This window comes from Melospiza melodia, chromosome 2 (genome assembly GCF_035770615.1).
Source record: "Melospiza melodia melodia isolate bMelMel2 chromosome 2, bMelMel2.pri, whole genome shotgun sequence".
NCBI lineage: Eukaryota > Metazoa > Chordata > Aves > Passeriformes > Passerellidae > Melospiza > Melospiza melodia.
In genome coordinates this window covers 98,776,004-98,802,567 of record NC_086195.1, presented here as the reverse complement: position 1 = coordinate 98,802,567, position 26,564 = coordinate 98,776,004, and the positions used below count along the sequence as shown (strand labels likewise).

Sequence of the window (26,564 nt, the reverse complement as noted above, 5' to 3'; positions counted from 1 at the left end):
TGCTAAGGAGCTCAAGAAGTGTTCGTTCTAAAACACACTGAACCTCCATGTGCTGTAAACTTAATTATTCATTCACCTGTCTTGAAATGTAGCAGAGAAATAAGAAAAAAAAATATTTCCCCGTGGAAAATGGGACAGCCACGAGGAAAAAGACAGAAACCTGACATGACTGGAGATACCATGCTGTGGGCCTTTGTCTAACTGCTGAGATCTGTGTATTATCACAATAAATGGCTGTGGAAAATCTTTTTAGGTATCTTTCTGAAAGTGTTCAGGAGCAATATTCTAAAGTCACAGTCTAATTAGTGCTTTAATATCTATTGCCTATTGAAATTTATCTCCTGACCTGGGTGCCTGTATTTTAAACAGTTACTGAAGAGATTTAAGGTACATAAGCATGTAGGATCACTCTGGAATTCTGTGAAGGTGTTTAACTTCATTGCTAAGAAAAGTTTCTTGTAGAAGCAAATTATCCTACTTCAAAAAGTTGAATTTGCCAGATACTTGTGATGTAGGTGTAAATAAGTTCAGCTGGAGTGAAAAGGACCATATTTAGCTAGCATGGTCAAATATGTAGTGAGTACTAAGTAGATAAAAAATGAAGGGAAGGACTAGATTTTTATAATAACTCTGAGTGCAAACATAAATTTGCATTTTCACTTATTAGTCAGAGTTTTTTACCTACCTCTTCAGAATTGTGCAATTTCACTAGGAGCTTTAGCTTTTTTCAGGATGAATAAAGATGTTAGGAAGCATCTGTGTCTGTACCCTGTACTTTTTTTCTCTTTACAGCTCTCTGTGTTGCTGGTGTTTAAGCCCTTCTTGTTGGGAGCTCATTCCAGACCTGGTATAATTAGGCTGTCTTTCCAGGTACTTTGCCAGCACAGCTCTACTGAGGCTTGCAGGGTAGTGCTGTAGCTACAGGACAGCACTAGCAATAGCAATGTGGTATGCATTTCTGGGGTAGTGACAACAAATTCATCCTAATCACATGGGAAGTGAGTTAATAAAATGGTTGTTTTGATTTTTAAATTTTTGGTGTGCTGAAACTATCTGATTAGATGTGAGTGTTCCTTGACTGGTGGTCATCATCTGAGGTGATGAGTTTGGATCGTTAGCCTACTTTTGCAAACACTTCTCACTGCCTATCTCTTTTGAATGCAGCAATGATAGAGTAGTGAAATGTTAGTGTTTGGTTAAGCTTTTATTAGTTTTATCCCATTTTACTTCACCATAAGACATATAACTTATGCATGAATATATCCCTGTGTGAGTAGGAAACATAATTTTCATTCCCATCAAGAAAGATGAGTTCAGCCCAGTTCAGAATCTGCATCCTAGCCTGTTAGATGAAGCAGCATCAACTGCTTCAACTTTGTGAGTGAAGCCAGATTTGCTAGACGTGATCCAAGAGTGCTTGCAATGGAAACTGATCTAGCAAGACTTTTTCATGGATTTGGATGGACTAGAGGAGGTACTCAGTCCTGAGAAGGCAAGCAAATTGATTTCATGCTTGCATCAGGTGTGTGACTGAGTTAGAGAAGCTTCACGGTCACTGCACAACCTCCGAGCTTCAACGGCAGATTTTGTGAGTACTCTTAGGTGGTGTTAATTGAAATGTAATTAGACACGATCTGTTGATGCAGCTCAGCTGTGCTATGTCTAAGGTCTTTTGAGAGTGTGAGTAAGCCACCTTAGATAAGCAAAAAGTACTAATTTTAAATAGAAAAAAATGTGGGCTTTTTAGTTTAGGTGTCAAGAAAACTTTTTGAGTGGCAAAGTTGATTAAGCAGAGCTGTTTTGTGATATTGCTGTCACTGCAGACCTGGAGGATGTGAACTTGTAAACATACTAATTCTTTTCTTTTGGGTGAGGTAATTTACAGTAGGTCCACAAAAGACTTTACTTGCCCTTAACCATTTAGCAGAAGTTACATTGTAAGCCTGTGTTATGATCCACCCCTAAAGAAGATGGTAAATCAAATTCTTGTTGATAGATCCCTTTGGGGCAGGGTAGAATGAAACAACACTGAATGATTGCTGCTCATAAATATATGTATACTGGGTTTATTTTAGAACAATTTGGTTGCGATGGTTTTGGTTATTTTTGCCTATAGTAACATAGCAATGTAAAAGCATGAAAGTAACACTTAAGGAAATGTGTAAGGAAAAGAAAGAAAGGAAAAAAGGATAAGATTAGATACCAACATCTCTGGATCTCGTGGCTAGACTTGATTGTTGCAAGTTTGATGTCTGGTGGTCAAACTTGCAGTGGTGGTTGCAGACTGGATTCATCGGGCATGGGGTGTGGGAGCAAAGTCCCCAAAACACAAAGTCCATTGGATTTATATTATGCTTAGTCTAGGGGAAAATGCCCCAGAACCTCCCCTTGGGCTGGGAGTACTACTCTGGATGATGTAATACTGGATTGTGGGACATTTCAGGAGGTTTTGATACCTTCTAAAATGTTGCAGCTGCAGTGTTAAGTCAGCAGAGTTGGGTCAGTTATGGCCCATCTTGGCCTATAAGCAGGGTTGGACACATGTTAATGTCCAGGTACTTCCCTGAAGGGGAGTTACCACAGCTGAGTCACTTGAATAAGGATAAAGAAACAGTACTTTGCCTCTCAGGATTTGCCTCTGTCCTTTTCTGGTTCAACGCCAGCTGTAGCCTGAGGTATCTGCTACGGTTGCCCTCTGCACCTGGGAGGTTACTTTGCACATCAGCAGCTTGTCCCTGATTGTTTGAGCCACTGACATTCCCATCTCTCCCACTTGTGGAGATATTCTTCTCGTTAGCCTTATTAACTTCTTCCTAGACCTGGGATAATTGGACAATAGCACCAACTTTAACTTATCTCTAAATTCCTATCGCAGTCCAAATTCCAGTTAGTAGGCATATTTGGGGAGGGGTGAGCTTTTGTGGTTGCAGGTGAGCAGCTGCATCTTTACACGGTTTGTGACTATCTTAACAATGTTTAAGCCATTGACCATTTCAGTCTCTCACTGCCTGTTGTGGAAGGGAGAACCTCATTGTGATTTCACTAACTCTGCCCTTCATTTGTATGGAGTATTGAGTCCACTGCTTTTGTTTTCAGTCATCCAGATTTTTTCTTTTCTAATCTGTGTGATAGTGCATGCATTTACATCCCATGTATCTATCCCTTGTTCTGGCTTCTGTTTGTTATTTAGATGTTTTCCATCAAATTCTGAGCTAGTATGGTTTGTCTAAAATTTTTGTTGCTGGAAAAAAAACTGCAAGAACAAGATATGTATTTTGTTTGAGTTCCTTCATTTAATCTTGAGGGGAAATAAAATTATTTGCCTTTGATGTTTAAAAATGTTCAGTATTTTAAGCAGCAGCTATCATTCCTGCCTCTGTATGCTTATGTGCCTCTGGAGAGAAACTATGAAGTCCCAGGGTTGATTCTAACTGCAGCTTCAGTGCCATAGTCACTCCTGGTTTGATTTTTACCATGCATTCACCCTGGGGCAAATACAGTTTTAGTTTCAGTAGTATTTGGGTTTTGTTAATTTTGCTTCATTGTATATTTTCACTTTCATTTCATTCGGGCTTTCTTTTCCTACAGAAAAGTTGTATTGAAACTAGAAAATAAATTAAAAGAATCACTGACGCACTAGGAGACACACAGCTCAATAACTCATTAAGGTTTAGAGATGCTTATTACATATATTCTCAATTTTCATTCACAACATGCAACATGCCAATTCCATCTCTCTTTTGACTGTGCATGGTTGGTAAAATGAATTAGATTTTTTCCTTTCACAGGATGCATTGTCTATTGAGATGCATGAAAACAAACACAATAAAAATTCCAATGAAATGTTATTGTATAGAATAAGTGGTTGCTTTAAAAGCCTGACTATTTCAACTGCATTAATTGTACAAGGTACAGAATGTAATATTTTTTGATAAAAAACAGGAACTTCTTTGAATTATTCATCTTTTAAAAATGGCCTTTATGACAGTTATTTTCATAACTCATTTTTACTGCATGTTTAGCACATACCAAAGCTCCCACTGAATTGAGAAATTAGGATAGTTACTATTTTACCTATTTTCATGCTTTCTTTTAAAGATAGAACTTCCTTACTGTTAATATTCTGCACATTGTAGTGAATATGATACTTTTCTTCAATTTATTAGTCTAAGATTTTTTTCTTCTTACACTAACAGGATAGTTTTCTAATTAAAAGAGTTTTAATTATCCTTTCTCTCCAGTGTGGGGAAAACCTAGGAGGCTACATAAATGGTACAGCCATAATACACCATGAGGAAACTAGTAACGAAATGAACAGTATTAATCCTAAGATATTTTTCCCGGTTTTGGTCTGCAGAGGGGGAGGGTCAGAAACTCTAAACTGTCTCATTATCCTGTCTTTGTTCTGCCTTTTTGGACCACATGGAAATAATTTGATAAAGGCTGTTAAAGTGTCTTGGGTGGAAAGAGGGAGTCAGGACTGAGGGACAGGATTTCTCTCTTTGTGGACTCAGGCTGCCTGATGCATGCAGATTAGCCTGGATCTAGGTCCATGCTTCTCACAGTCTGAATCCAACACTTATATTTATTTAGCAGCTAGAATCCTGCTACCCTCCCTGGAAGAATGATTTTAGATCCATATTTATTCATTATTTTAAGAATCTCATTTCTGTGATCAAAAAGGGTACTTTATGTGCCGCTTGACACTCCTGTATTACAATGTTTTTGTCCCAGAATGCAGACAAATTAACAATTTCTTGATATATGCCAGGTTATATTGCTATTTCCTGACCAAATAAACTGATATCAATATGTTGCTTGTACTACACTTGAATACTGACTCCAAAAATTGTAGTGACATCCAGAAAATTACTCATTAGGAAGAGGTATTTAGAATAAATGAGCTGTAGATTGAAGAAGCAAATGTGCTATAAATCTCATATTTAAATGTGCTTGATTTAATTTATAGTTCTGATTCTGGTCCATCTTCATCTGAATATTGCTTTCTTCTTCGGGATTTGGAACAAAATACAAAGCAACCTAATAGTGAATATGTAGTTACCTTTGACAGGCTTTTGGGCTTTAAAGGAGGGTAAGAAAAGATGTTTGCCCTAATAAAGGGATTTTTTGAAACAGAAGAAAAACACTAATTTCTAATGAAAAACTGCTAAACATAAAAATTAATATGCCATATGGCAATTATGCCAAAAGATAGAATTTATAACCAAATAAAACTGTTGGCTTGTGCATTTCACAGTTTCCTCCATTCCCAACCAGTGTGTTTTTAGAGGCTTTCTGTAGGGTTAGTTGCCCAGACTTCTGCAAAAACAACAGTTTGTCGTTATTGCAGGAGGTGTTAGGAAATCAAATCCAACCGGAGCACCAAATGAAATTACAGACTTGTTTTGTCCCAGCTGCGTGACACATGCCAAGAGCTGCTTTTTCAGTGCAAACATTTAAAGAAATGAATACAGAATTCCATTTGTTCTTCTACTGAATGAATTATCCTTATTGTGTTTTTCATACTTCCACATGCTATTTAGTATTTCAGCAAAGTCCTGTTTTCCCTTCACCTCAGTGAAAATGGTTTTAAATATCCTGTTTTATTTTAATAAGTGGTCTTAAAATGAAAAAAAGTAACAATCTATATAAAGCATGAGTTTGATGACTAAATAACGTTTATCAGACAGATTAAACTGTCCTTAACTGATTTATCAGTGGTAGTTTATAATAACTTTTAAAAGCTTCATATGTGATTTATCATTGTTGATGCTTTATGAAGTAACATATTTTCTAAAAAAAAAAAATTATGGAATTTCAGAATGATTCAGAAATGATGGTATTACAGAAAATTCTTGCGAAATTTCTTCTTAGGTACTCTCATCTCAAAGAGCCTGCTAATTATTACTCACATCCCAACATGGTTTTGAATTTTAAAAAAATATGTTTAAGATCTGTACGTCTCTGCCATCAATTTCCTTTATTATGTACAGTTTTAATTAGGTCATATTATGGAAAGTGTTTCCCTTCTTCTTCCTTCTCCCACCTACTGCAGCTGTTCATCTATGAAAGTGGATGTTTGCATTATCACCTAAGATGGGTGCTCTCAAATGGTGAGGCCGCAGTTAGCATGCATTTTTAGATAGCATGCATGTAGCTTGCATACAAATTGCAACATGACGTGTTTGGGGGATTTTTTTGTGCAAGCACCTGCTGAATGAACCTTCTCAGTGTGCTCAGCAGTGCTTACTGCATTCAAATTGTATTGCCATAAAGAGGGTTAGAGGATGAATTTGAAGACGTGAGATCCCCTCACTTCCACTTAGGCATGCAGCGTGACTCTCACAAGTAAGTTGGCCGAGATCCTTGAGACATGAAAGGGAATTCTTCAACAGGAACAATGGTGTTTTTATTTGGCAGTAGGAAAAGATGTGAGGGAACACAATTAAGCTCCATACGCTTGTGCTGAATGGCTTGATTCAGCTATGTTGGTTCACTGATATTTCACTCCTGTTCCTGTGATTGGCATGGGGAGGAATACAGGAGAATGAGTCCATAGACGCTGTCTTCACAAGGACAACTTTCTTATGTACAACCTGTCAAATTTGCTAAAAGCTAACGTCAGTGAATTAAACCCTTTCTGAGTGTACTTGTGCAATTTGTTCATCAGTTCGGTTCTGTGAGCAGGACACATCCGTGAATGTCTTCTGTCTCCCAGGCCTCTCCTAATTTGCCGTCTTTGGCGTTTAATGTCAAGGAAATAGTATAATGCAAATTTGTGAAAAATATTTTCAGCAAGTTCATGCTGATACGGAATTTCCCTGAGAGGCAACATTAATAATGGGTTGGCACAACACATTTGCTGGAGTGGGTTTGATGCCTTGATTGAGTTTCCGTGGTGCGTTTGTTGTTGCTTTGGGGAACGTGTGGATATTGGGTTCAACAGACCATAGAATTTTGAATTAACCTCTCTTTTTCTCTTCATGAATATAATGGCTTCACAATCTGTTCTTGCTTTGGCCTTTTATTTAAGGGAAGAAGTGAAGGTTTGATTTAAAACAAAAAAACTCTGCTATTTTTGAGAGCATTGTGAGGAAAAATAAATATGCATAAGGAAACATTGATTTCTAAGAATCTTAGACTACTTTCCCCAAAGAGTTTCCTGCACTGATTCTCCATAAAATATTCATTTTAGCCCTACAGTAGAAAAGATGAAAACCATTAGCACTAAGTTCAGAATATGGCAGCTCCTGTTTTACCCTTGGTTTAGGAGAAGCCTATGATGACTTTCAAGAGTTCTGGTAAATGCTGGCAGATGTCTCATTTTAGGTAATTTCTCTTTTTTTGATAGGTGTAATTGAATAATGTAGTTTTATAAGATGAAGACTGAAAAATAATAGATTTTTTTTGGTCTTTTTAATTCTCTGTTGCAGTGCTCAGAGTATGTACTGCTCACCTTTTCAGTCAAGGAATTTACTCTGAGGGTCTCAAAACACCAGAGTAGCAGTCTGATCCTTTCATTATTTCCAAAGCTTAAGAAGTTCCTTTAGTGTGTGAGTGTGTTTGACAAAGCTACACACTTGGATGGGAGAGAGCAACGCTGCTAATAGAAGATAATAGTGAGAGGCTGTATCTATATTGCAGGGTGAAAAATGTCCTCAAGTTAACTCAAGGGAAAGTTGGTATAATACCTACTAATGTGGTGATCTGTAAACTGAGATACAGGGTGAGCAGTATGAATTGGGTTTTGTTTAATTATGGCATAATTGCTGAAGTACATAACCATAGCACATTAATTTTACTCCTCAAATTGATATATTACAAAGAAAGTAAAGATTAAATTTATTCTTCAATATTTCCCTGTGTTTAATCCCTTTTTGCTTATCATGACACACGTTCTAGTTACTTTAAATTACTATCTGCCTTCTTTAGCTCAGTCTATCTAAAGTTTTTAGATATAAACTTTGAATTCAAAATTAAAATAAAAAACAAAACCTGTGATATCTTTTTTTTTTTTTAAAAAAAGCTGGTACAAACAGTGTTCCAAGTTTATTAGTTTAACTCTATTTTAATAGCAAGCCATTGGCATATTCCTGAATGTTCTTTCTGCCTAAGTGCTGGGCATGATTACAAAGCTCTTTAGTGCTTTAGTGATTTGTTTCCAGAAATCCTTGTTGAAAATTGTGTGGGTTTTAGAAAGTGAGTTAAATTGGGGAAAATTAAATTAACCTTTGGGACAGCCTGTCTGTATTCCAGACTGGCAGCAAATGATTTGGGTAAAATTTATTTGCTCTAGGAATTAGCTGAAATGATGGTGATCAGAGTTTTAAATGTTCAGAAAACTGTGTTGTAAGACTCGTAGAATGCTTTTTTTTTTTAATTTTTATTTTCTACTGACAGGTCCAAAAGTGGCAGTTTCCATCCCTTGTTTATAAAACACTACACCAAGCATAAAATGGTTTTGCATTGGTTATTGTATACAGCAGGATTTTCCCCCAAATTTTCTTGTTCTCACTATTTTAGTTCCATTTTTTGTGACATGGAGTAAAACAAGAAAGAGGTAAATTTGTCTTTGCAACAAGACAAGCTTAAAGTGCCATAAACACAGGGTGAAACTGAAGGAGTAGGGGGCACTGTTTTTTCATGAAATGACTTAATATTCCTTCTCTTTTTGGTCTTGCCTTTGCACCTACCACAGGCAAGAGACTGAATTGATCTTGCATGGACCTAATTTACTGAATGATCAGCACCTGTTGCTCTAAGCAGGCACAAAGAAATGAGACTCCCAAGAATCCTTTAAAAAGCTGAGAAACAATTTTTTTTTAATACTGTCTGTTCCATTATTTTTACCTGTAATGGTGACAAAGGAAAGTTTTGTCAAAAGTTGTCGTGGTCTTTCCAAGCCCACACAAAAAATGCTGCTTTTTTGCATTCAAATAGAAGGTACTTAACTTGTGACCATATGGAGCAAAAGTAATTACTGAGGATGAAAGACGAATCAAGACAATTAACGTGCTTGGGTTTTGTCAAAGAGACAACCTATGGCACAGAATACTGCAGTTCAGGTTTCATGGTGAGGGTTTTTGGGAAGGTGTCAGAGTAGTGATTTGAAAGATTTATTCATTTATTGCAGTGACAAATGCAATGAAAATGTGTTCAGAGGCTTGCTTTATAGTCAATTGCTTCTTGTAACTGATCCATTTATCAGGTATTTGACTAGGAGGAACTCAGTATAATATTGTATTGATGTAGATCAGAGCAGAACAAAGTATGTTGAATTTCATAGGCTTGGCTATACAGCAGAGCTGAATATCAATGTATCTTAAATATCAGGTATTTTCTTTAATAGGATTTGCTACCTGTTGAATATGATCTTTCTGTCACAGTGTTAGAGCATAGTAATTTATAATGATAAATATAAGGAAATTATGGATATACAGAAATAAAGAAAAGAGATTGCTCTGAATTTTCTTGTATGATTTTTCTTCAAGGACACAATAAGAGCTATTCACTGTTTTGTGGCAGAATATTAAAAACTGAGTGTTTTAGAGCATATCTTCACATTCTCTCTGATCTAGATAGTAAAAGACCAGTTCATCTACATAGGATAATACAGCTATGCCGTCACATTATTTCTTCAGTTGTTTTGTTCTCACAAATAAAAGCTTTCCAGGGAAGTTTCAACTTTTACAGTCATTAAGAAAATGCTCTTAACAAAAGACCCAGTGAAAGAGTTTGCAACTGGCCGTGCAGAATTAATTTGCAGTGTGAAGCCTTTATGGTTTATAGTGGGTGCTTTGATGCAACTCTGAGAATTAGGGGTGCCATTCAATCCTCTGCTACTGCAGGTTCTTCAATCCTGAGTGAAAGAAATCATTAATGTGGCATGAAACTTTCTTTTACCTGGGTTAAAAATGAAACATTTTGCCCCATTCAGGAAATTCCCCAGCATTCTTCCATCCCTCATGGTGCATTGCTTCCTCATTAAGGCTCAGTGTATCTGATAGGAATCTGGGGACAGTGAGAAATCTGGAATCCAGTGTATGTTCGTACCTATGTTGCAAGTCTGCATGTCACATTCATCAGATTTATAGTTATATTTTTTTTCTGAATATCTAATTTTGGAACAATGAATAGTCAAGCCATGTTTTAGATATGGCTATGCTATTGCTAGATATGGCTCCACAGTATCTCTTTCCTTACAACAATTTTTCTTTAATGTGAGATTTGCATGGTACTCCCCTCTGAATGTTTCAAATATGTAAAGTAAGAAGACAGAAAATTACAGGACAGAAATTGACTTTTTTCAAGCCTTTCTTATCAGGGATGACATTGTAATAAAAATTATGGAGTATATCAATAAAATACTGTGGTCTACTTGTAAAATGGTTGAAATAGTCTGAAAATAGATATTATGCACTTCAATTAAAAATTAAGAATGTGTTGGTAACCTATAATAAAAAATAACAGACTCGATTCAAAAAGTAAAACATAAATTTTGTTGTTTGTAGTTAGTGTTCTGAAATGGTGTGCTGTACCACACATTTATATGCCTGCACAAATATGTGTCCATTAGTTTTGCAGTTATTGTGATACTGGACTAATGATGAGAGCATGAAGCCAGAAGGGGTAGGTTGCACCTACACACAAAAGGTTATTTTGTAGTTGACCTCATGGACATAACTGTTTACCTAGAGCTGCCAGCAAAGCTGTGGCATGTTTTGTGATTGACTCGCCTGAGAATAACAGCAACTTGTCCAAGAGCTGTGTTTTTGTTTTCTTCTTGTATGTCAGAGAAAGCAGCCTTAATTAAGATTTGTGTGATGACTGTAGCTGAATTTTTCTTCATTTAGTCAAAGCCTTTAAATTTCTTAATAGTGCTGTTTATAGTATGCTAATTTGAGTTAATTGTACTGCACTAGATGAGACACTGATTTAGAAATGCTTGTAATAGTCCAATTTTGAGTGGAAAGAGACCCTTTCTTGTTTTACTCTTGTAGGCAAGTATTGTCTGCTCTGACCTGCTGTTCATGTAATAAATCATTTTTAACACTGGCACAGGTGTCCTTTTGAGTTTAAATATGTTTTCTATTCATGTTGTCTGCTAATATTTTTTTCTGATGTATGGCTCATTATCACATCATTCTCTGCGCAAGTATTTTTATAACATCAGTTTTTGCAGACATTTCTACTTTCATAGCTGAATTTCCTATATTCGTTTTTTGAATTTTGTATTCAAACTGTATGCATGAGGTTTAAAATACCATATTCAAATCACTCCGACAATTTTTCAGTGAAATTTGAATCTGTCTGAACCTGATTTATTGTCCAGTCTGGAAACAAATGGTCTGATCAAGTAATGGTTGAGAAAGTAGCAAGGAATTCTAGAGTTCTATAATTTCAGATATAGATAGCTACCTCTGGCATTACAGAGGTGAAAGCTTGTCTCTGCAGAAATGATTTATAGTAGTTCTTAAAAGTACGGTATTTCTGGTAGACTGTGTGTAAGAAAATACAGGAATTTCTCTTTTTAAAGTTTTCTTCTGTTTGAACTGAAAAAAAAAAGGGGGGAAAATTATATGGTTGATGATCCAGTCCCTTCCAAAGCAGGATTAGGATACCTAGGTTGTTCCTGATAGATTTTTTTTTTCTTAAAGACACACAACTGTGGGAATTTCAAGGCTTTCTTAATAATCTGTTTTAGTGTTGCAGTAATTTCTAACTGTTAGCAATCTTTTCAGCATCTTGGCACAACTGAATTTCGCTTATTCTTTATCACAGATAAGACATTCCTCTTTAGATCTACCTTTTATACATTAAAAGATTGCTATCATCTTTATCTTCAGCCTCCTCTTCTTAAAGCTTTAACAATCGCGTGTTATTAAATCTCAAATGTTTCCTTCTTGGTGAGACTCATGATGGTTTTCCTTTTGACTTTTTCCTATTCATTTCCATCTCTTTGGGCTGCCCCAAACAGGATAGAAACAATTCATCTTGAGTTTCCCAAAAGCTGGAGCGAAGAAGATCTTTTGTATTGTGCAGGTAGTTTTCAGTTTTACATATCCAAGGTATGTTTCTTGCAACAGAACTACACTTTTGATTTATTTCCAGATTGGATTGAGATAGGATCTCTAGATTCTTCTCTGAGAACCTTCTGCCTACACAGTTGTGATATCTAGATTTGCTCAAGCCCTTCAGAAATTTGCATTCTGGCTGACCTTTCAACACACTGGCAGGTCCAGTATTTATGTGTAGTCTTTAAGTGCAATAAGCACTCTCTTCACAGCTTTTTTGTTGAAACTTCAAACAAGCCTGTTAGAGGGGAAAAAATGTAAAAGATAACTTTAAGCAACAGCATAATCGTCCTTACACTTTGTGTACAGTTGCCTAATCAGTTTTGAACCTATACAATACTATTAGCGCTTAGACAAATTTTCCATTTTTTTATATGCAGGAGGATTTTCTGTGAGGCAAAGGGTACGAACATAAATGACCTTGCTCGCAACTCACCTCTCCACAAGGTCTGTAACTATTTTGTGGAGACATTGAATTCTGACTAGATTTGTTCTTAAATGATTGACTAATTCTTAACTGATTTTTGACCCTTCTTATGTCCTTTTCATATTGAAAGCTACTTAAAAATCATGCAGTTTATTTGTTCCAGAGCTTTTCCAGGACTTACTAGGTGACAGAAAAAAATTGTTATTTCTAAGTTTTCACTTTTTTGAAAGATGAATATTATGCGTTTGCTTTTTCAGTTTTATTGATACCTCATGTGTGCTCCCCAGATTGCTCTCCTGATGGTTCTGAGATGGCTTTACCAATTCTCTAAGTACCCTAGGAGGAAGTTCATTGGGCACATCTGGTCTGAAAACCAATTTGCTTAAGTACTCTGTAACCTTTTCTGTCTGTATTTTTTAATTGAAATAATTATTTTTTTTATCTATTAATTATCCTAGTCCCCTTCTCATTGTTGACCTTTCTAATTAAAACTAATGCAAAGAAGACATTAAATGCTTTTGCCTTCACATCTGTTAGTAACTTTTTTTCTTCTCTTGGATAGCAGAACAACACTTTCCTTTGTCCTCCTCTTAGTCACTTTGAATAGATTCAGTTTGTTTAGTGCAGGGTGCAGTTATTTTAATTATGTTTTGTCCTCCCAGTAGGCCAGTTTAAATTTCCACAGAAGGGAATTTTTTTTTCATTGACCTTCCTGTGTTCGTGTTCATGCCAAAAATTGAATTGCTGGTATTCCTGAAAACTCTTATACTAATAAATACATATTATTTAAACTGAAGAAAAAAAAAGAAATAAAGAAAAAAGCATTCAAGCCTAAACCAGGGAAAGTCAAACTGAAGAGACTTGACAGTTTTGTTTGTGGAGTGACACATTCAGCCCCTCATTATTCACACACAATGGAAGTGAACACTTCAGCAATTGGAAATCACTTTGGCATCATCAGTCAGTCAGTCAGAGGATTTGACGGTGTGAATGTTTCTGATTCTCTAGCCTACTAAAAGGGGACCTTTTATATTCTGGAAAAGATTTATTGCATTTAGAAATTTTCAGTCTTGCCTGTTCTACTGTGAGACATGAAAGCATCATGAAGCATGATATTAACATGGATAGATGTTAAAATTAATCTAACAAGAAGAACATTAATATCACAATCTAAGCTCTTTCAGGATTAACTTGGACTTATTCTCTTTGACTTGCTTAAATCCCATAACTGTTTTTCTTTAATATAATCTCTTTAGGTCTACTCCTGGTGAAGTTTTAAAAAATAAATGCTTAGCAGATATTCTCCCTGGGACAGGACACATGGGAATGGCTGAAGATGGTTTAAAGCACTTAAGAGAGCGGTCAGATAGGGAATTTTCACTGAGCCTTTAAAATTTTCTCATGAGTCTGAAGCTGAATAAGGTTTTACCATTTTATGTGCAATTTTCAGGCTGCCCATGAGTTGAAGATTGGGAATGTTGACAACCAAGAGAATACAGTTCCGGATATACTTTTGTCTTCAGGTGGGACAAGAGTGTTGAATGTGATGGTAAATACTATCTACTACTACTCATATTTACTATTAGTCACAGGGAGGAGAAGTTATCTGGCTGCAGGAGACTGAGATTTACAGTGCTGAAAATGTATTGGTCCTGCATTAAGGAACTTAAAGGCAGACTCCAGAGCTGGAGGAGAGGTTTGGCTTTGCTGTGTGTGTATAGCAAGGAAACAATGTGAAAGAATATGGTTAAGTTGAATCTTTCAACTTACAATACATATTCTTCAGGATGACTTTGTCAGCTTTATTTTGTTGGATATATAAGTAAAAGGACATAGAGCATCAGATACTCTTGTAAAATACTCTGCTATATGTTTTGTAACCAGACAACTTAGAAGAAAAAATTTACTTGTTGTAATACAGATTGTCAGTGATGTTAGTGTACTGTAAGCACTGTCAGACATTTTGCTAAACCTGTGATAACTAAGCATTATGGCAAAGATGTCTGAATTATTTGTGAGATTTCAATAGATTAAAGTGTAGATACAGTATTTTCTAAGGGATAGAAAATGTAAGACTTTAGGGTGACTATAAATGTAGTCCAACACATGAAAAATACCTTTAAGTTAGCAATATCTCAATAGCATAAGGTTATTGCCAGCAAACAGAGCTTTTTAATTTGTTTTTTGAATTTTGTTGTTTGAATCTCATGAACTGCTTGCTCTTGCTTGGTGGGGTATGTCAGTTGGTAATTTGCTGTAGGCAGCACAGCAAGTGATACCCATGAAATGTTACAGCCTTGGGAACCTAAAATCCATGGTGTTTGTAAGCATCATCAGACAGGTAATTCTGAGCGTAGATAATAGTAACTTATCACAGCCCCACATAACACAAGGATGAAATCAGTCTCCCCAAGCTAAACCTAAAAGAGCTGACAACATATGCTTAGAGTATGTAATCTGTAGCTTTCATCATTCTATTAATTAAATACTGTTTTGACTAGCGTCCAATTACAGACAAATAAAGCAAAAACCCCCAAAAAAGCAAAACCAAAAAAATCCAAAACCTCAAGTGACTAATAACTATTTCATTTTATGACTTTGTATTCCAGAAAGCATACTGAATTAAGCCTTCCATTGGTGTCATAATTTCAAAATTGTTTTACAGTCTTCCAGACAATGTATATTTTTATATTTTTTCCCACTAAATCTTAGAATTGAGTGGAGGCAAGAGTCCTATCCACCTTGTGATAACTGAAAATAGTTTACCTAAATAAGATCACAGATTTCATTCGTTATATGGGGCTGTGTAGCAGGAGAAGACTTTTGCATGCCCTCCGTTCTTCTTAAACCTCTTATGTGTCTTTATTAGGCTGTGTGTCATTACCCATGAAACTCTGTTGCAGTTATCTGATGATTAAATTGCAGGTTTGTGCAAATACGTATAATTTAGCTAGTGCTGAAACTTGGTGCAGAGAGCATGCTTTGGAGTCAGCCTAGTTCTTGCAGTAGAACTTGAGCAAAAATTACTTGGCAATCAAAATAAAACCCAAGGTTTTAAAGGGATAAGTATCCAGTATGTGCCACAGTACATGTGTAAACATTGTTTTCTGACTCAAATGCATTAATTTCAATAACCAATTTTCCTCCATAAAAAAATTACATTTTTCTGTCTTACTCTACCTGTTTATCCACCTTAAGCTCTAGATATTAATAATAATAATTTTATATGCACAAATGTAACCTCTGATTTCAAATTTTTCACTTTTAAAAAGGAAATTGTCGAAGACTAAAAAACTTATGAAAAACTACAACACAAACCTTCCATTTTGTTTTATGCAGTAATATGTTCTTGATAACATAATATTGAGAACAATTGTTGTAGACAGATTTTTACAAGAAAATTACATAAATCCAACCAGTTCTTTGGATCTTTTTGGCCATATTTAGAGAGAGGCAGCTTAGTGGTTTAGCTTGAGCCTGGAAATCAGGAAGAGCCCATCTAGGCCACAGTATCAGGACTGCAACATTTGCTCAGTGTATTTGAGAAGGACTGAAATGATTGCAGTCTTCTCCACCTGCATTCACAGGGTGTTCATCTAACATCCATTCCCACAGCATTACTTTCCAATAGATTTTTTTTTTAATGTAACAGATTGGTTTTTTTGCTTTTAGAGTCTTTTGCATTTTTTTTTGTTTTAGTTTGATATTGTAACTTTCCTACATAATTCCGAGAAAGAAATAAAATAAACCAAACTGTATGAACAATTACTATTACAGTAGATATTGAACATGCTATGTCTGGAATTATCAGTGCATAAATCATCATCTTAAGAAGATTTTCTTGTCATGAGCTAGAATTCAGTGAAGTAGACCTTAGCCCTTTGAAGTGTTAAGATCTGCTGATCACATTAAAAAATGCTTCCTCTTATTGATTTTATTTTTCTTGGAGAAAATAGTGATAAAAATGGGTCCTAGAATAAATTTAATTTGTAAGTTTTTCTCTATACTGCATAAAAGCATCCATTTTTCAACTGTTAAAAAGTTGATGGTCTTATTAATTTTACTGAAAGTGAACACTTCTGTAAAGTTGCTGTTAAGTCTCTGGTATAACTGTAATTTTAGAGTGGTAAAAAGACAACTAGATGAATCCTAAATGAGAGAACATTGCTTTCTTTGTGTGTTGATACTAAGGACTCATTAAATCTCACATTGGGCTTGCAGGCACTGCAGAAAGACAGACATTTCAGAGATCTCCAGCCTCTTAGGAACTTTGGAGGTTAATGAGCCATCCCATAGTTATTACTTTGTGTTTTATCAGGGGTTTGCTCTGGGCTTTTATTTGATTTTCAGATTGTAGTGTAATCTCCTATGTGTGAGCATTGGACAACATCAACTTTACAAATGCTGTATTTTCCAGTACTGATGGGCTATACCAAAATCTTTTAATGCTCTTTGAGACTTTTATGATTCTCCTAGTATCCTAACATCATTAAACATTTCAGACAAGAATCAGCAGGGCTTTGTGGAGTCCTTCAGAGACGCAAGAACACTTTGGCCTGGGTAAAGTCTGTCACATTAAGATCTGCTGGGTGTATAAGGACATCCAAATATTCTAGTTTCTAGTGCAGGATAAATAATGCTTCACTTTCTTCAGAGCCTTCAGGCCTGCTTAGGTCTCATGCTTGTCTCAGAAGTGTCCTGGTTGAGGTGTTTTGATGTCAGGATGAAGGGCAACCAGTTAGTATGTGGAGTACATTTATATGCAAATACCTTCTCTTCCTTCCCCTTATCTTTGGCAGTCTGGAGAGGCCAGTGGGGGAGCACTGCCTCAAAACTAGAGAAACAAATGAAAACCAAGAAAATAGGGAAGAAAAGGGCTCAAAAAACTGTATTATGATATTGCTGGAGGATCAGAATTGAATAATTTTTATGTCAGCTGGGATCTTTCATTGTAACTACTGTCATGTTTGTTTCTCAAAGATAAAGTTGTTAAAAAAGCCCACCAAAACCATGATGCTTCTTTTTCTACCAAATCTTCTCAGGCCATCATGATATTGTGCTAGCTTAAGCTTCAATTGTTCTAACTAAAGCTTCCATTAAGGAAGTATATAAGAAGATGTTTAAATATCTGGCAAACATGAAACCACCTCCTCTAAAGCAACCTAAGAGCACCACCACAGTCATTGGTGTTACACCTTTAATGTAGTTTGTTTTATCCAGAATTTTCATGGAGACCCGTAAAGCGTAGCAGTAACATCACCATTAGAAATGATGATTGATCTTGTGCGTGTTATGTGTTTGAAGTAGCAGGTCTCTGTCTGGGGAAAAGGAATCCCATTCTTTATACATAACACTTAACAAATTTTCCAACTCCTTCTTTGAGGTTTTTATCAGAAACTCAGGGTCAATCCTCTTCAGATAGAAGCATCCTTTTGGAGAATTACAAACAAAACTCAAAACTATTCCTCTTTGCATATTCTCTCTCATACTCTGCAGATGTCTGTCCTTTATTTAGAGACTTGTAATCAAGACTCTCATCTTAGTATTTCTGATTACTTCAATAAACCCAGAAAAACATGGCAACCATGGTTTTTTCTGAAAATAGATCCATCTTTTGAGGTAAAATGTATGATGGAGCTCATTATCTTTGGAACCTAAGTAAGAAGCTGAAGAATGAGAGTCAGTTGAGCGAACGTTTCTCTTGTGTGGGGGAGAGGATTAAGGGAGCAAGGAACTAAAAAGACATTTGTTTTATAGCAATCAGGCCTTCTTGTGCTGACATGCAGTGTTTTTCCACTCCAGTTGACATGGTTAGACATCCTCTGACACCCTCAGGGATGTAAATCAGAGACTGAGAATTTTAGACTTTTTGTTCTCTGGAGACATGTACCTTGTATTTTAATGATTATTTATTTTTCCCAACTGTACATTTGCTTAGATGCACACGTCTTTAAATATATGTAAATATATATCCCCCCTCAAATCTTCAGAAGGCAAAAAACTTCAATATGTATGTCTTGTTAACATTTTGCTATACATCTTCCAGAGGTGTACTAGGAACAGCCTGCTGTACAGCTGTTCTCCTCCAGCTGAACAGGTTCATAGGGAATGAAGAGCTTAGAGCAATTTGTAGGCAATGAAGCAAAAAGCAAAATCCACAAAGAAGCAGCTGATGTTAGCAGCTTTTAAAGAGAATAAAAGGAAAGGGGAAGAATAGGGAGACAAATGTAGAACAGAGGGAGAGAACACGATTTTGGATGAAATCTGAATTACTGTTTTTCAAAACCAAGGAGAAGCTACGGTGCTTACTTTTATAAGCCACACTTTATCCTTTCATGCTTTTTGCTGCCTCCTGAACAATATCTGTGCTTACCATTCGCAGACACTAAGCCAGTGCTTTACCTTCATTGCACAAATGGCTGGGAGCTCAAGGCTGGCAGCCAAAATTTAGTGTTAGAGCTTTGTCACCGATACACACCTAGAACTCAGTCAGGAAGGTGTTTAGGGCATGTTAAATTTTAAGCACATGTTTAAATCCCACTACTTGCCATAACACTATTCTGGAAAGAAACCGGCATATTAAACTCTGCAAACCAATCTTGCAGTGCCTGTTCCCTTATTTGTATGCCAGGAGTAATAATGCTTAATTCCTATGTGTGTTTAGTAGCTTAATTCAGGGTGTTTATATACCACTTTAACATGAAAGAATTGTAGTTCATTACTGTATTTCATTAGCATTCATAGGAATTGTTGTGTATTTAGTTCAAAGAGATATACATCTAAATTTTCTTGGCATAATACAACTGAAAATTTTAAAGGAAAGACTGTCTGTATTAATTGTCATTAAATCAATATCAGAGTCAAGTTCATCTCCTTAACACAGAAATCACATGGAGTTTACTTTCAAGTGGTCCTTCAGTGAATTTTTATTTGCTCTTATACAAAATAAGTGTGAGATATTCACAGTCAAAACTATAAAGCAGTATACAGTTTATTTCCTGCAGGACCTGTGACCTAAGGAAAGCAGTGAAGTGAAAAAAACCTATGAACACAGTATAAGAGCAGCTGTGAGAATACTAGATATTTTTACTTAGACATTTTCATACAGGCATTATTTAGAAAGAAAAGAAATATTTCATGGTATATGGATAATCAAATAAATCCTTCAAGAAAAAAACATATAAGAATAAATAAACCCACTTTAAAATATTATGGCTGCTGTATTTTTTAAAAAGTGTTAGTGATTTTAAATTCCCCATAAGAGTACATCTGATATTCCTGAGGTATGTAATTGATGGGATGCAGTGTTAAGGCTCAGAGGGACCCATTATTATATTTCATTGGTTCCTTTATTGCCTGAGGGTGAGAAGAGGCAATAGAACAACGTGTCAAACTTACTTTTAACCTTTGGTCTTAGAAGAAGCTAAATTAAAGGTTTAAGTGTGTTTTAAGTTATCATCCTTAGACTTGTCTCTCTCCTTGTCTGTTTGCAACCAGCAAGCATGAATGTTATCCAGTTTTCAGTGTCAGCTTCTTATATTGTGTTCCACATAGACCTGTTGTTTTCACAACAGGTCCCTTCATGCTTTTTCCTCTGCTTTGTGTGACAAGCTATAGGTTGTGTCAGCTAACTTCAGTGATTCCTGCTTAGGGGGGAAAAATGTGAAGAAAAAAAAAAAGAGAAATATTTCACTTTTGAGTGACATGAAAAAAGGACGAAACTGGCATATTTTTTTGAAATGTACACAGGTCACAGATCAGACAAAAGATTATGGCACACATGCTTGGAAAGAGGAATAGACTGTTTTGAAAAACTGGAGGAGGAAATGGCAGAACATGCTTTTATTGCAGAAATATTATGGGTGTTTGTCAGTAATTGCAATGCTGCTGAAGCTTGTTCCTTATTGAGCTTCAGACAAACTGTTTGTGTAGGTCAGACAGAGGGCACACCAGGCCAAATCACACCTGTGCTCTAGAGAAGACATGTGGCTGTGGGCCAGGAGATCAGGGAAATTAATTTTACTATGAATTTGGAATGAAACCTTAGCTCTGTATTTACTCCCACTTTCCTGCCTGCAACCCCTGCCCTCAAAGTCTTCAGTCATCAAGTAATGTAAAAAGTAATGATGGATGCTGATGGGCTAGGGACCACAGTGATGATAACCTTTCTTTCTTCCCAGAGGAATTTGTGTTTTGCAGTATTAATATAAGGGTGTTAGGGTCTCTTGAAAATAAAGAAAAAAATAGAATAATGTAGAATAAAATAATGTGGAAAACACCTTTTTTTAGCAGCTTTAAGATTTAAGGAAGAAGCTCCAAAAATCCATTGTAAGCCAAGAAGACCTCTGCTCTGTTGGGTAAAAATATATGTAGAAGATCCTCTTATGGCTTTGTCATTAGAAGCGTGTGTTCATAGCACTAAACCTGTGGTAATGCACATTATACTACTGCTAACTGCTTAATTCAAGTCCATATTCTTGAGTTCAGGTTAATTATTTTATTTTCTTTGTCTGACAGTTGTTTTGGGGTGGTGAAGAATGGAAAGTGCTGAACTCTCACCTCACAGACACTGATGTCACTGATGTCCTAGCCTTGGCCCCTTACACGTAATTCTGCCTGTTGTTAGATCTGAATAAAGCCAGCTCAGCAACAAAGACAATTATTTTGAGAGAAGTTTTATGTTACAGCTCTTTATTTCACTACTGAGGGATTTTTTGTGTTTAGTGACTCCGTCTTGGGAACCCACCTCATTTCTTGGCTGCAATGACCTTTGTGTTTATAATGTTCTGTCAGTTTCCAAGCAGTCAGTTGGAGGTGAATGCTGTAGTATTGATATAATTATCATCCATTCAAGTGATGGGAACATAATTTCCTTAACTCCCTAGTCCCTCTCCATTTTAAGCTTTTCTGTAATGCATTTTACTGAAATCTAGAAGAAGTATTAGGTTCATCGCTTTTAAGACAGGTAAGAGGTTTTATGATTTTAGGCTTCTGTTTTAAATATATCAGTTTGCACTTTTTATCATTCTACATGATTTTTCCTGTGCTAGAAGTTTGAACACGTATCTGTTAGGTCTATGATTGTGTCAGTGTCTCATGCTTATTACTAAAATAATAGTACAGTATTCTCTCTTTCTTAAATGCTTTTCAACCACAAATCTGAGTTTACTTTTTAAAGAAATTCAGTAGTTAGCTACAGTTTACATGTTGGGAAAGTGAGGTTAAAGAATGGCCTCGAATTAATCTTAGAAAGCTACGATAGAACTGGACAGTGAGGCCACATTCATGACTCTCTTCTGCTTCCAAAAGAGTGAGATTATCATACTCCCATGCAGACAAAGAAACAATTCTTAAATGCATGAGGAACTTTTCAATCTCATTCCTTTACCTTTAGTTTTTTTGTTTTGTTTTGTTTTGTTTTGTTTTGTTTTTTTTTCCCTCAGTTGGATACACTGCTTATTTTTAAGGAAATTAACTGTGAATTAAAAAAAATAAAAATTGATGGATTTCTCCAAATATTAGCACACTCAGTTTAAATCAAATTAATTTAAATTAAAGCTTAATATTCAAAATATCTCTACTTGAGAATAGCCAGGTGTAACTTTGTTTTGGGTCTGGCTTTTTGCTACCTAAACAAGGATTAGGGCCTTTGCTGTGCAGGGTTGTCCAATAATGTTAGTCATTTATTGCCTAAATAGCATTTTACAGCATAAAACAAACAAACAAAAATTTATATCTGCTGCAAAAACTTATACACATTCTTTTGTTGTGACAGTCCTTCTGATATATTATTTTAAATAAATAATACTTCAAAAAAATCTACTTCATTAAAAAAAACTCCAGTCAGTTAACTAGTGACATTTAAATGGATTAGTGCCATGTTTTCTGTGTGATATTTCCTGATAGTCAAAGTTTAAAATACCCAGCAAAACACAGTCCCTGTTTGCAACTGAATTCGTTTTTTGGTAATAATTTACTGAAACTACATTTAGTTCACTGGAAGCTTATTTACATGGTCATGTTCAGGAGAATTAATCTGTAAAAATGAATCTGAAGTGGATTATTTAAACCTAATTAAGTCCTTATATAGATGTTCATTCAAAATAAAAATTGCCTTGATTTGCTTTAACTTAACTCCCTTCCAAATGAATTACGACTCGCAGGGATTTAATATAGTTTAAATAATCAACTTTAAGAACTAAATACAGAATAATTTTGCTGCATGCTTTGGTGTATACAATGTGTCTGGGAGAAATCTGTCTGACTCTTTCTCAGATGTCAGCATAGGTGTAGACAATAACTAAATTTAATAGGTAGTCTGAAGTCTTGCAAAAGATATTAAATTTCTTTGAATTTGGAAGTGATATTTTAGGAGAGGGCAGGATACAGACATATAAGCTCTTTAACAGGTAGGAATTTAGGATTCCAGGGATGTAATAACTTGGTACCTGCTTCCATTAACTGTGGGGGATTCTAGTCTCTAAGGCTAACTTTTGTTGAGGTGCCCGTGACCCCATCACCTGGGAAGGAACGCATTGGATAGGATCATCCTCTGTGTGCAGTAGGAAGTTGGAACTTGGCTGGTAATTAGAATTATTTGTCATTTATTTAGAACATGCTAGTTCCCTTATTCTGAAATTTCTATTTGGATATATTTCGGTAATAATCCTGAATGAACAATAAAGTATTCATGAGGTTGTTTGACTCTGTGTTTTTTTTTAAAGGATGGCATTTCTTTCAATAACTTAGAGTATCACTGCACAGGTTTGGGGGCAACAGATGACTTTAAGCAGGCATAGGACCCGACAGATTCCTAAAGGAAAACGAGTCCCATTTCTGCCACAGCTGTGCTGTGCTTGAATGAACATAGAATCTTGGAGGAACATAGTGGCATGGTTGAAATGAAGAGATCTTTCCCATGAGTGAGCTTCTTAGTATTTAAAAATGAAGTCTCCAATGGGCAGGAGAGACTTGCATTGCAAATGATGACAGTCATTAGAGTATTCAAAATAACTTCCTCCTGTCCCAGTTTTTCTCTGCCAGTTTTGCATGATGTTGCATGATTCCAGTACTTTCCCTTCAGTTGTAGTGGATTGCATTTTTTCACATGACGCTTAGGAACCAGCAATATTTGAGGAAAAAATATTTTGAGTGGTAGATGATATCCCCTTATGTAAAGCAACATAATAAATGATGTTTGTCTATGATCTTACCTTGATAAATTTCCCAGTACATCAAGGATGTTAACAGAACTACTCCAAGGTAAAACTGCTGTAAGGGCTGGGGAGGGGGAAACTCCTGAAAGTTAAGTGAAAGACTGATGGTTCTGTGTATACAGTAAGTACACAATAATTCCTGATATAGGTGATATCATTTTCAAAACATCGGAAACCTGATTGTCTTCTTGATTGATTTTTACATGGTGCAGTTTAAAAACTGGGTTTGTTTTTCTCTGCTTGCTTAGTAGAAAACATCAGTGAAAGGAAAACTATCACTATAACAAAAAGCATCACAGAAATGTTCATTTCAAAAATACTAACTTTATACACTGATTGTGCTATTGGATTTTGAAAGAAGAGAAAGGAAAAAGAAACTGTGAAATAATAATAAAAGGAAAGCAACAGAACAGTTCTGAGAACTGAGAACTACCTGGTAATATCCTTCACATTTCACCTTTATTTGAAACACAGCACAGAACCATGATGATATTACTGGTGCATAAATGTACTTCTTTGCACATACGGATCAACTCTGGAGTAACTGAAAAAAATTATGATGGTGAAAAACAGAGTTAAACTGTGCAAGCACAGAACTGAAAACACACATTTGATACTTGCAGAAAAGAATCCCCTCTGCTGAGGGTCCCTGGCAGGATAAACCAGCGCAGTCTGCCTTGCAGTACCTTCTCCCTCACCCCCTGCTTCAGGTCCCCAACCTCTGCTCTCCTGTGAGCTGTGGCTGCTTGCCAGGTCCACAGATAACAAACCATACTAAAAGGTAGTTAGTACTTTTCTTTTGGCTGAGCAAGCTAAATATGCTGTGGGCTCAGATGAACTCCAGTACCTGCAGGTCAGGAGGAGTGTGAACTGAGCCTAGAGTGAAAGAGGAAGAGGAAAAGGGCAGATTAAACTGCTTTTGCATACACTTGAACATTCAGTTCATAAATGCTCAACAAATACAAAAATGGTTGTTGTCTGTATAGGTACATATTTGTATCATTCTTACATGCTCATGCAGTACATCTGAAATGATGGATCTGTTTACTTCCCATTCATAACTTTGGAGGTGAAAATGCTTCTTTCTTTGTTTTTTCATGGGGTTTTGTGTTTTTTATTTTTTAGTTCAGCATCTATAGTAAATATTTCTTGGGTAAATATCTTCTGAAACCTCTGAATTATTAAAGCATAAATTAGATGATTTAAGAGCAGAACATTGTTTACAGAAGTGCACTTGTCATTGCTGGAGAGGTAAAAGAAATAATACTGCTATGTCAGTAGTCTCTTGGGAAGACCTTACCTTCCTGATATCATCCATGTTTCTTGTAGTTCAGAACACTTGTTAAGCTGAAAGGGGGGAAGAGAAGTGCATGACATTTATATTTGTTGTAACATAAACTATTTCTTATCTCTCCCCTCAGTCCCTCTCCTCTGCCTCCCTTCTGTCTCCATTTACAACTTCACTATCCCTCCTGCCTACTGGGACCATAACCTTACTGTAATCTTTCTTCTTTTTTGCCGCCCTCTGCATATCTAAGGCAATCTTTTCTTTTTCTTTTCCTTCAATATTCTCAACCCCACCCCCCCCCCCAAACAAACCCATATTTCTTTTAATGCATTTGCTTCCCGTTCTTTCTTTCTTTTTTTTTTTTTTTACTGAATTTTTCTCCTATCTAATCTCTGCCTCACAATTCCCAAATCAGCCAGATCATGGGTCTGAAGTCGCTGGTGACACTGCCAATTATATCTGCTAGTTCTTGTCATTGGTTTGTGGAACTGAACACCTTATTTCTTTTCTTTTCCCTGAAAGAAAATCTGAGAGAGATCTAACTATGCCAGAATGAACTGTTCTTCCAATCTGGACTGGCTTTCAATAAGCCTGGAAAGCATCTCTATACCATCATAAACTTCTCAACAGTTCAGCAGTCATTTTACTCACACTTGTTAACATATTTCATGGTTTTCATTTTAATTAGACATTTGGTGGTGCAGGTTTCCCTTTTTCAAATTTCCAAATGAGCCTAGAGGAATTTTGTCAGGACTTTTTTTTTTTAAGCATTTCTATCTTGGAAGAGCTGTTCAACTTGAAATTTATGCTATTTAGATTTACAGAGTAAACATCCCTGTGCTGAAATCTATGAGTAGCTGGTCTGAGCTGGTGCTCTGCAAAGGCGCTGAATACAGAATCAGCAGTAAGTTTAGGTGCAAGTAAGTGTGACCACAGCCAGTTTCACTCAAAATACATTTAGAATATAAAGTGGTGTATCTTTCTTTTGGAGCATTTGCCCAGGAAGAGACAAACATGGGAAGATCTGAATGATGCAAAGTTCCTTGGTAGGTTTCACCCTGAATTTTTGTTGCTTCCCTCAGAAAAATCAATATTTTCATATTTTGAAGAATGTTTTGGGATTGTCTCTTAAAGAAATGTTTCAAAAAGTTGCACAGATTTTGAAAGAAGCCTTGAAGAGTCCCTATTTTGAATTAATATTTCTGTGTTAATAGTTTTGAGGTTCAAATTAATGTTGTTATAAATGGCAGCACTGAGACGTGGTTTCTATGTTCCTGACTGTGCAGTCACCAAGCAGATGTGGTAGTTAGATATAGCAATTCTATGTAGGAGAACAACTAAAAGTATGAAGTTAATGCAGCAAAATTAAGGACCATTAAGCCCCTATATAGAAACTTATTCAAAAGTGGAGTGCTTAAGGGAGGATTAAACTACAAAAAATATAAAGGCGTTTTAATTCAGAATGAGAGCATCTACATATAGCTTAATGTGTTTTAATTTCTTTCCATTAACTTATACTTTTAGTTCATTCTTTTCAACCATCCCAAATGCAGGCAGTC

At 35.9% G+C, this 26,564-nt stretch overlaps 1 protein-coding gene across 11 annotated transcripts in view; it reads left to right on the top strand.

Moving 5' to 3' along the window:
• The window catches only part of PCDH9 (protocadherin 9), a 671,837-nt gene that overhangs the window by 96,231 nt on the left and 549,042 nt on the right, over nucleotides 1-26,564 (top strand). For 5 of the 11 annotated variants that reach the window (XM_063149403.1, XM_063149401.1, XM_063149408.1 and 2 more), the window contains exon 3: nucleotides 13,952-14,050. The exons of the other annotated variants lie outside the window; for them this stretch is intronic. In XM_063149403.1, coding sequence (XP_063005473.1) covers nucleotides 13,952-14,050 — 99 coding nt within the window. The remainder of the gene's footprint in view (nucleotides 1-13,951; nucleotides 14,051-26,564) is intronic. 11 annotated transcript variants of the gene reach the window in all.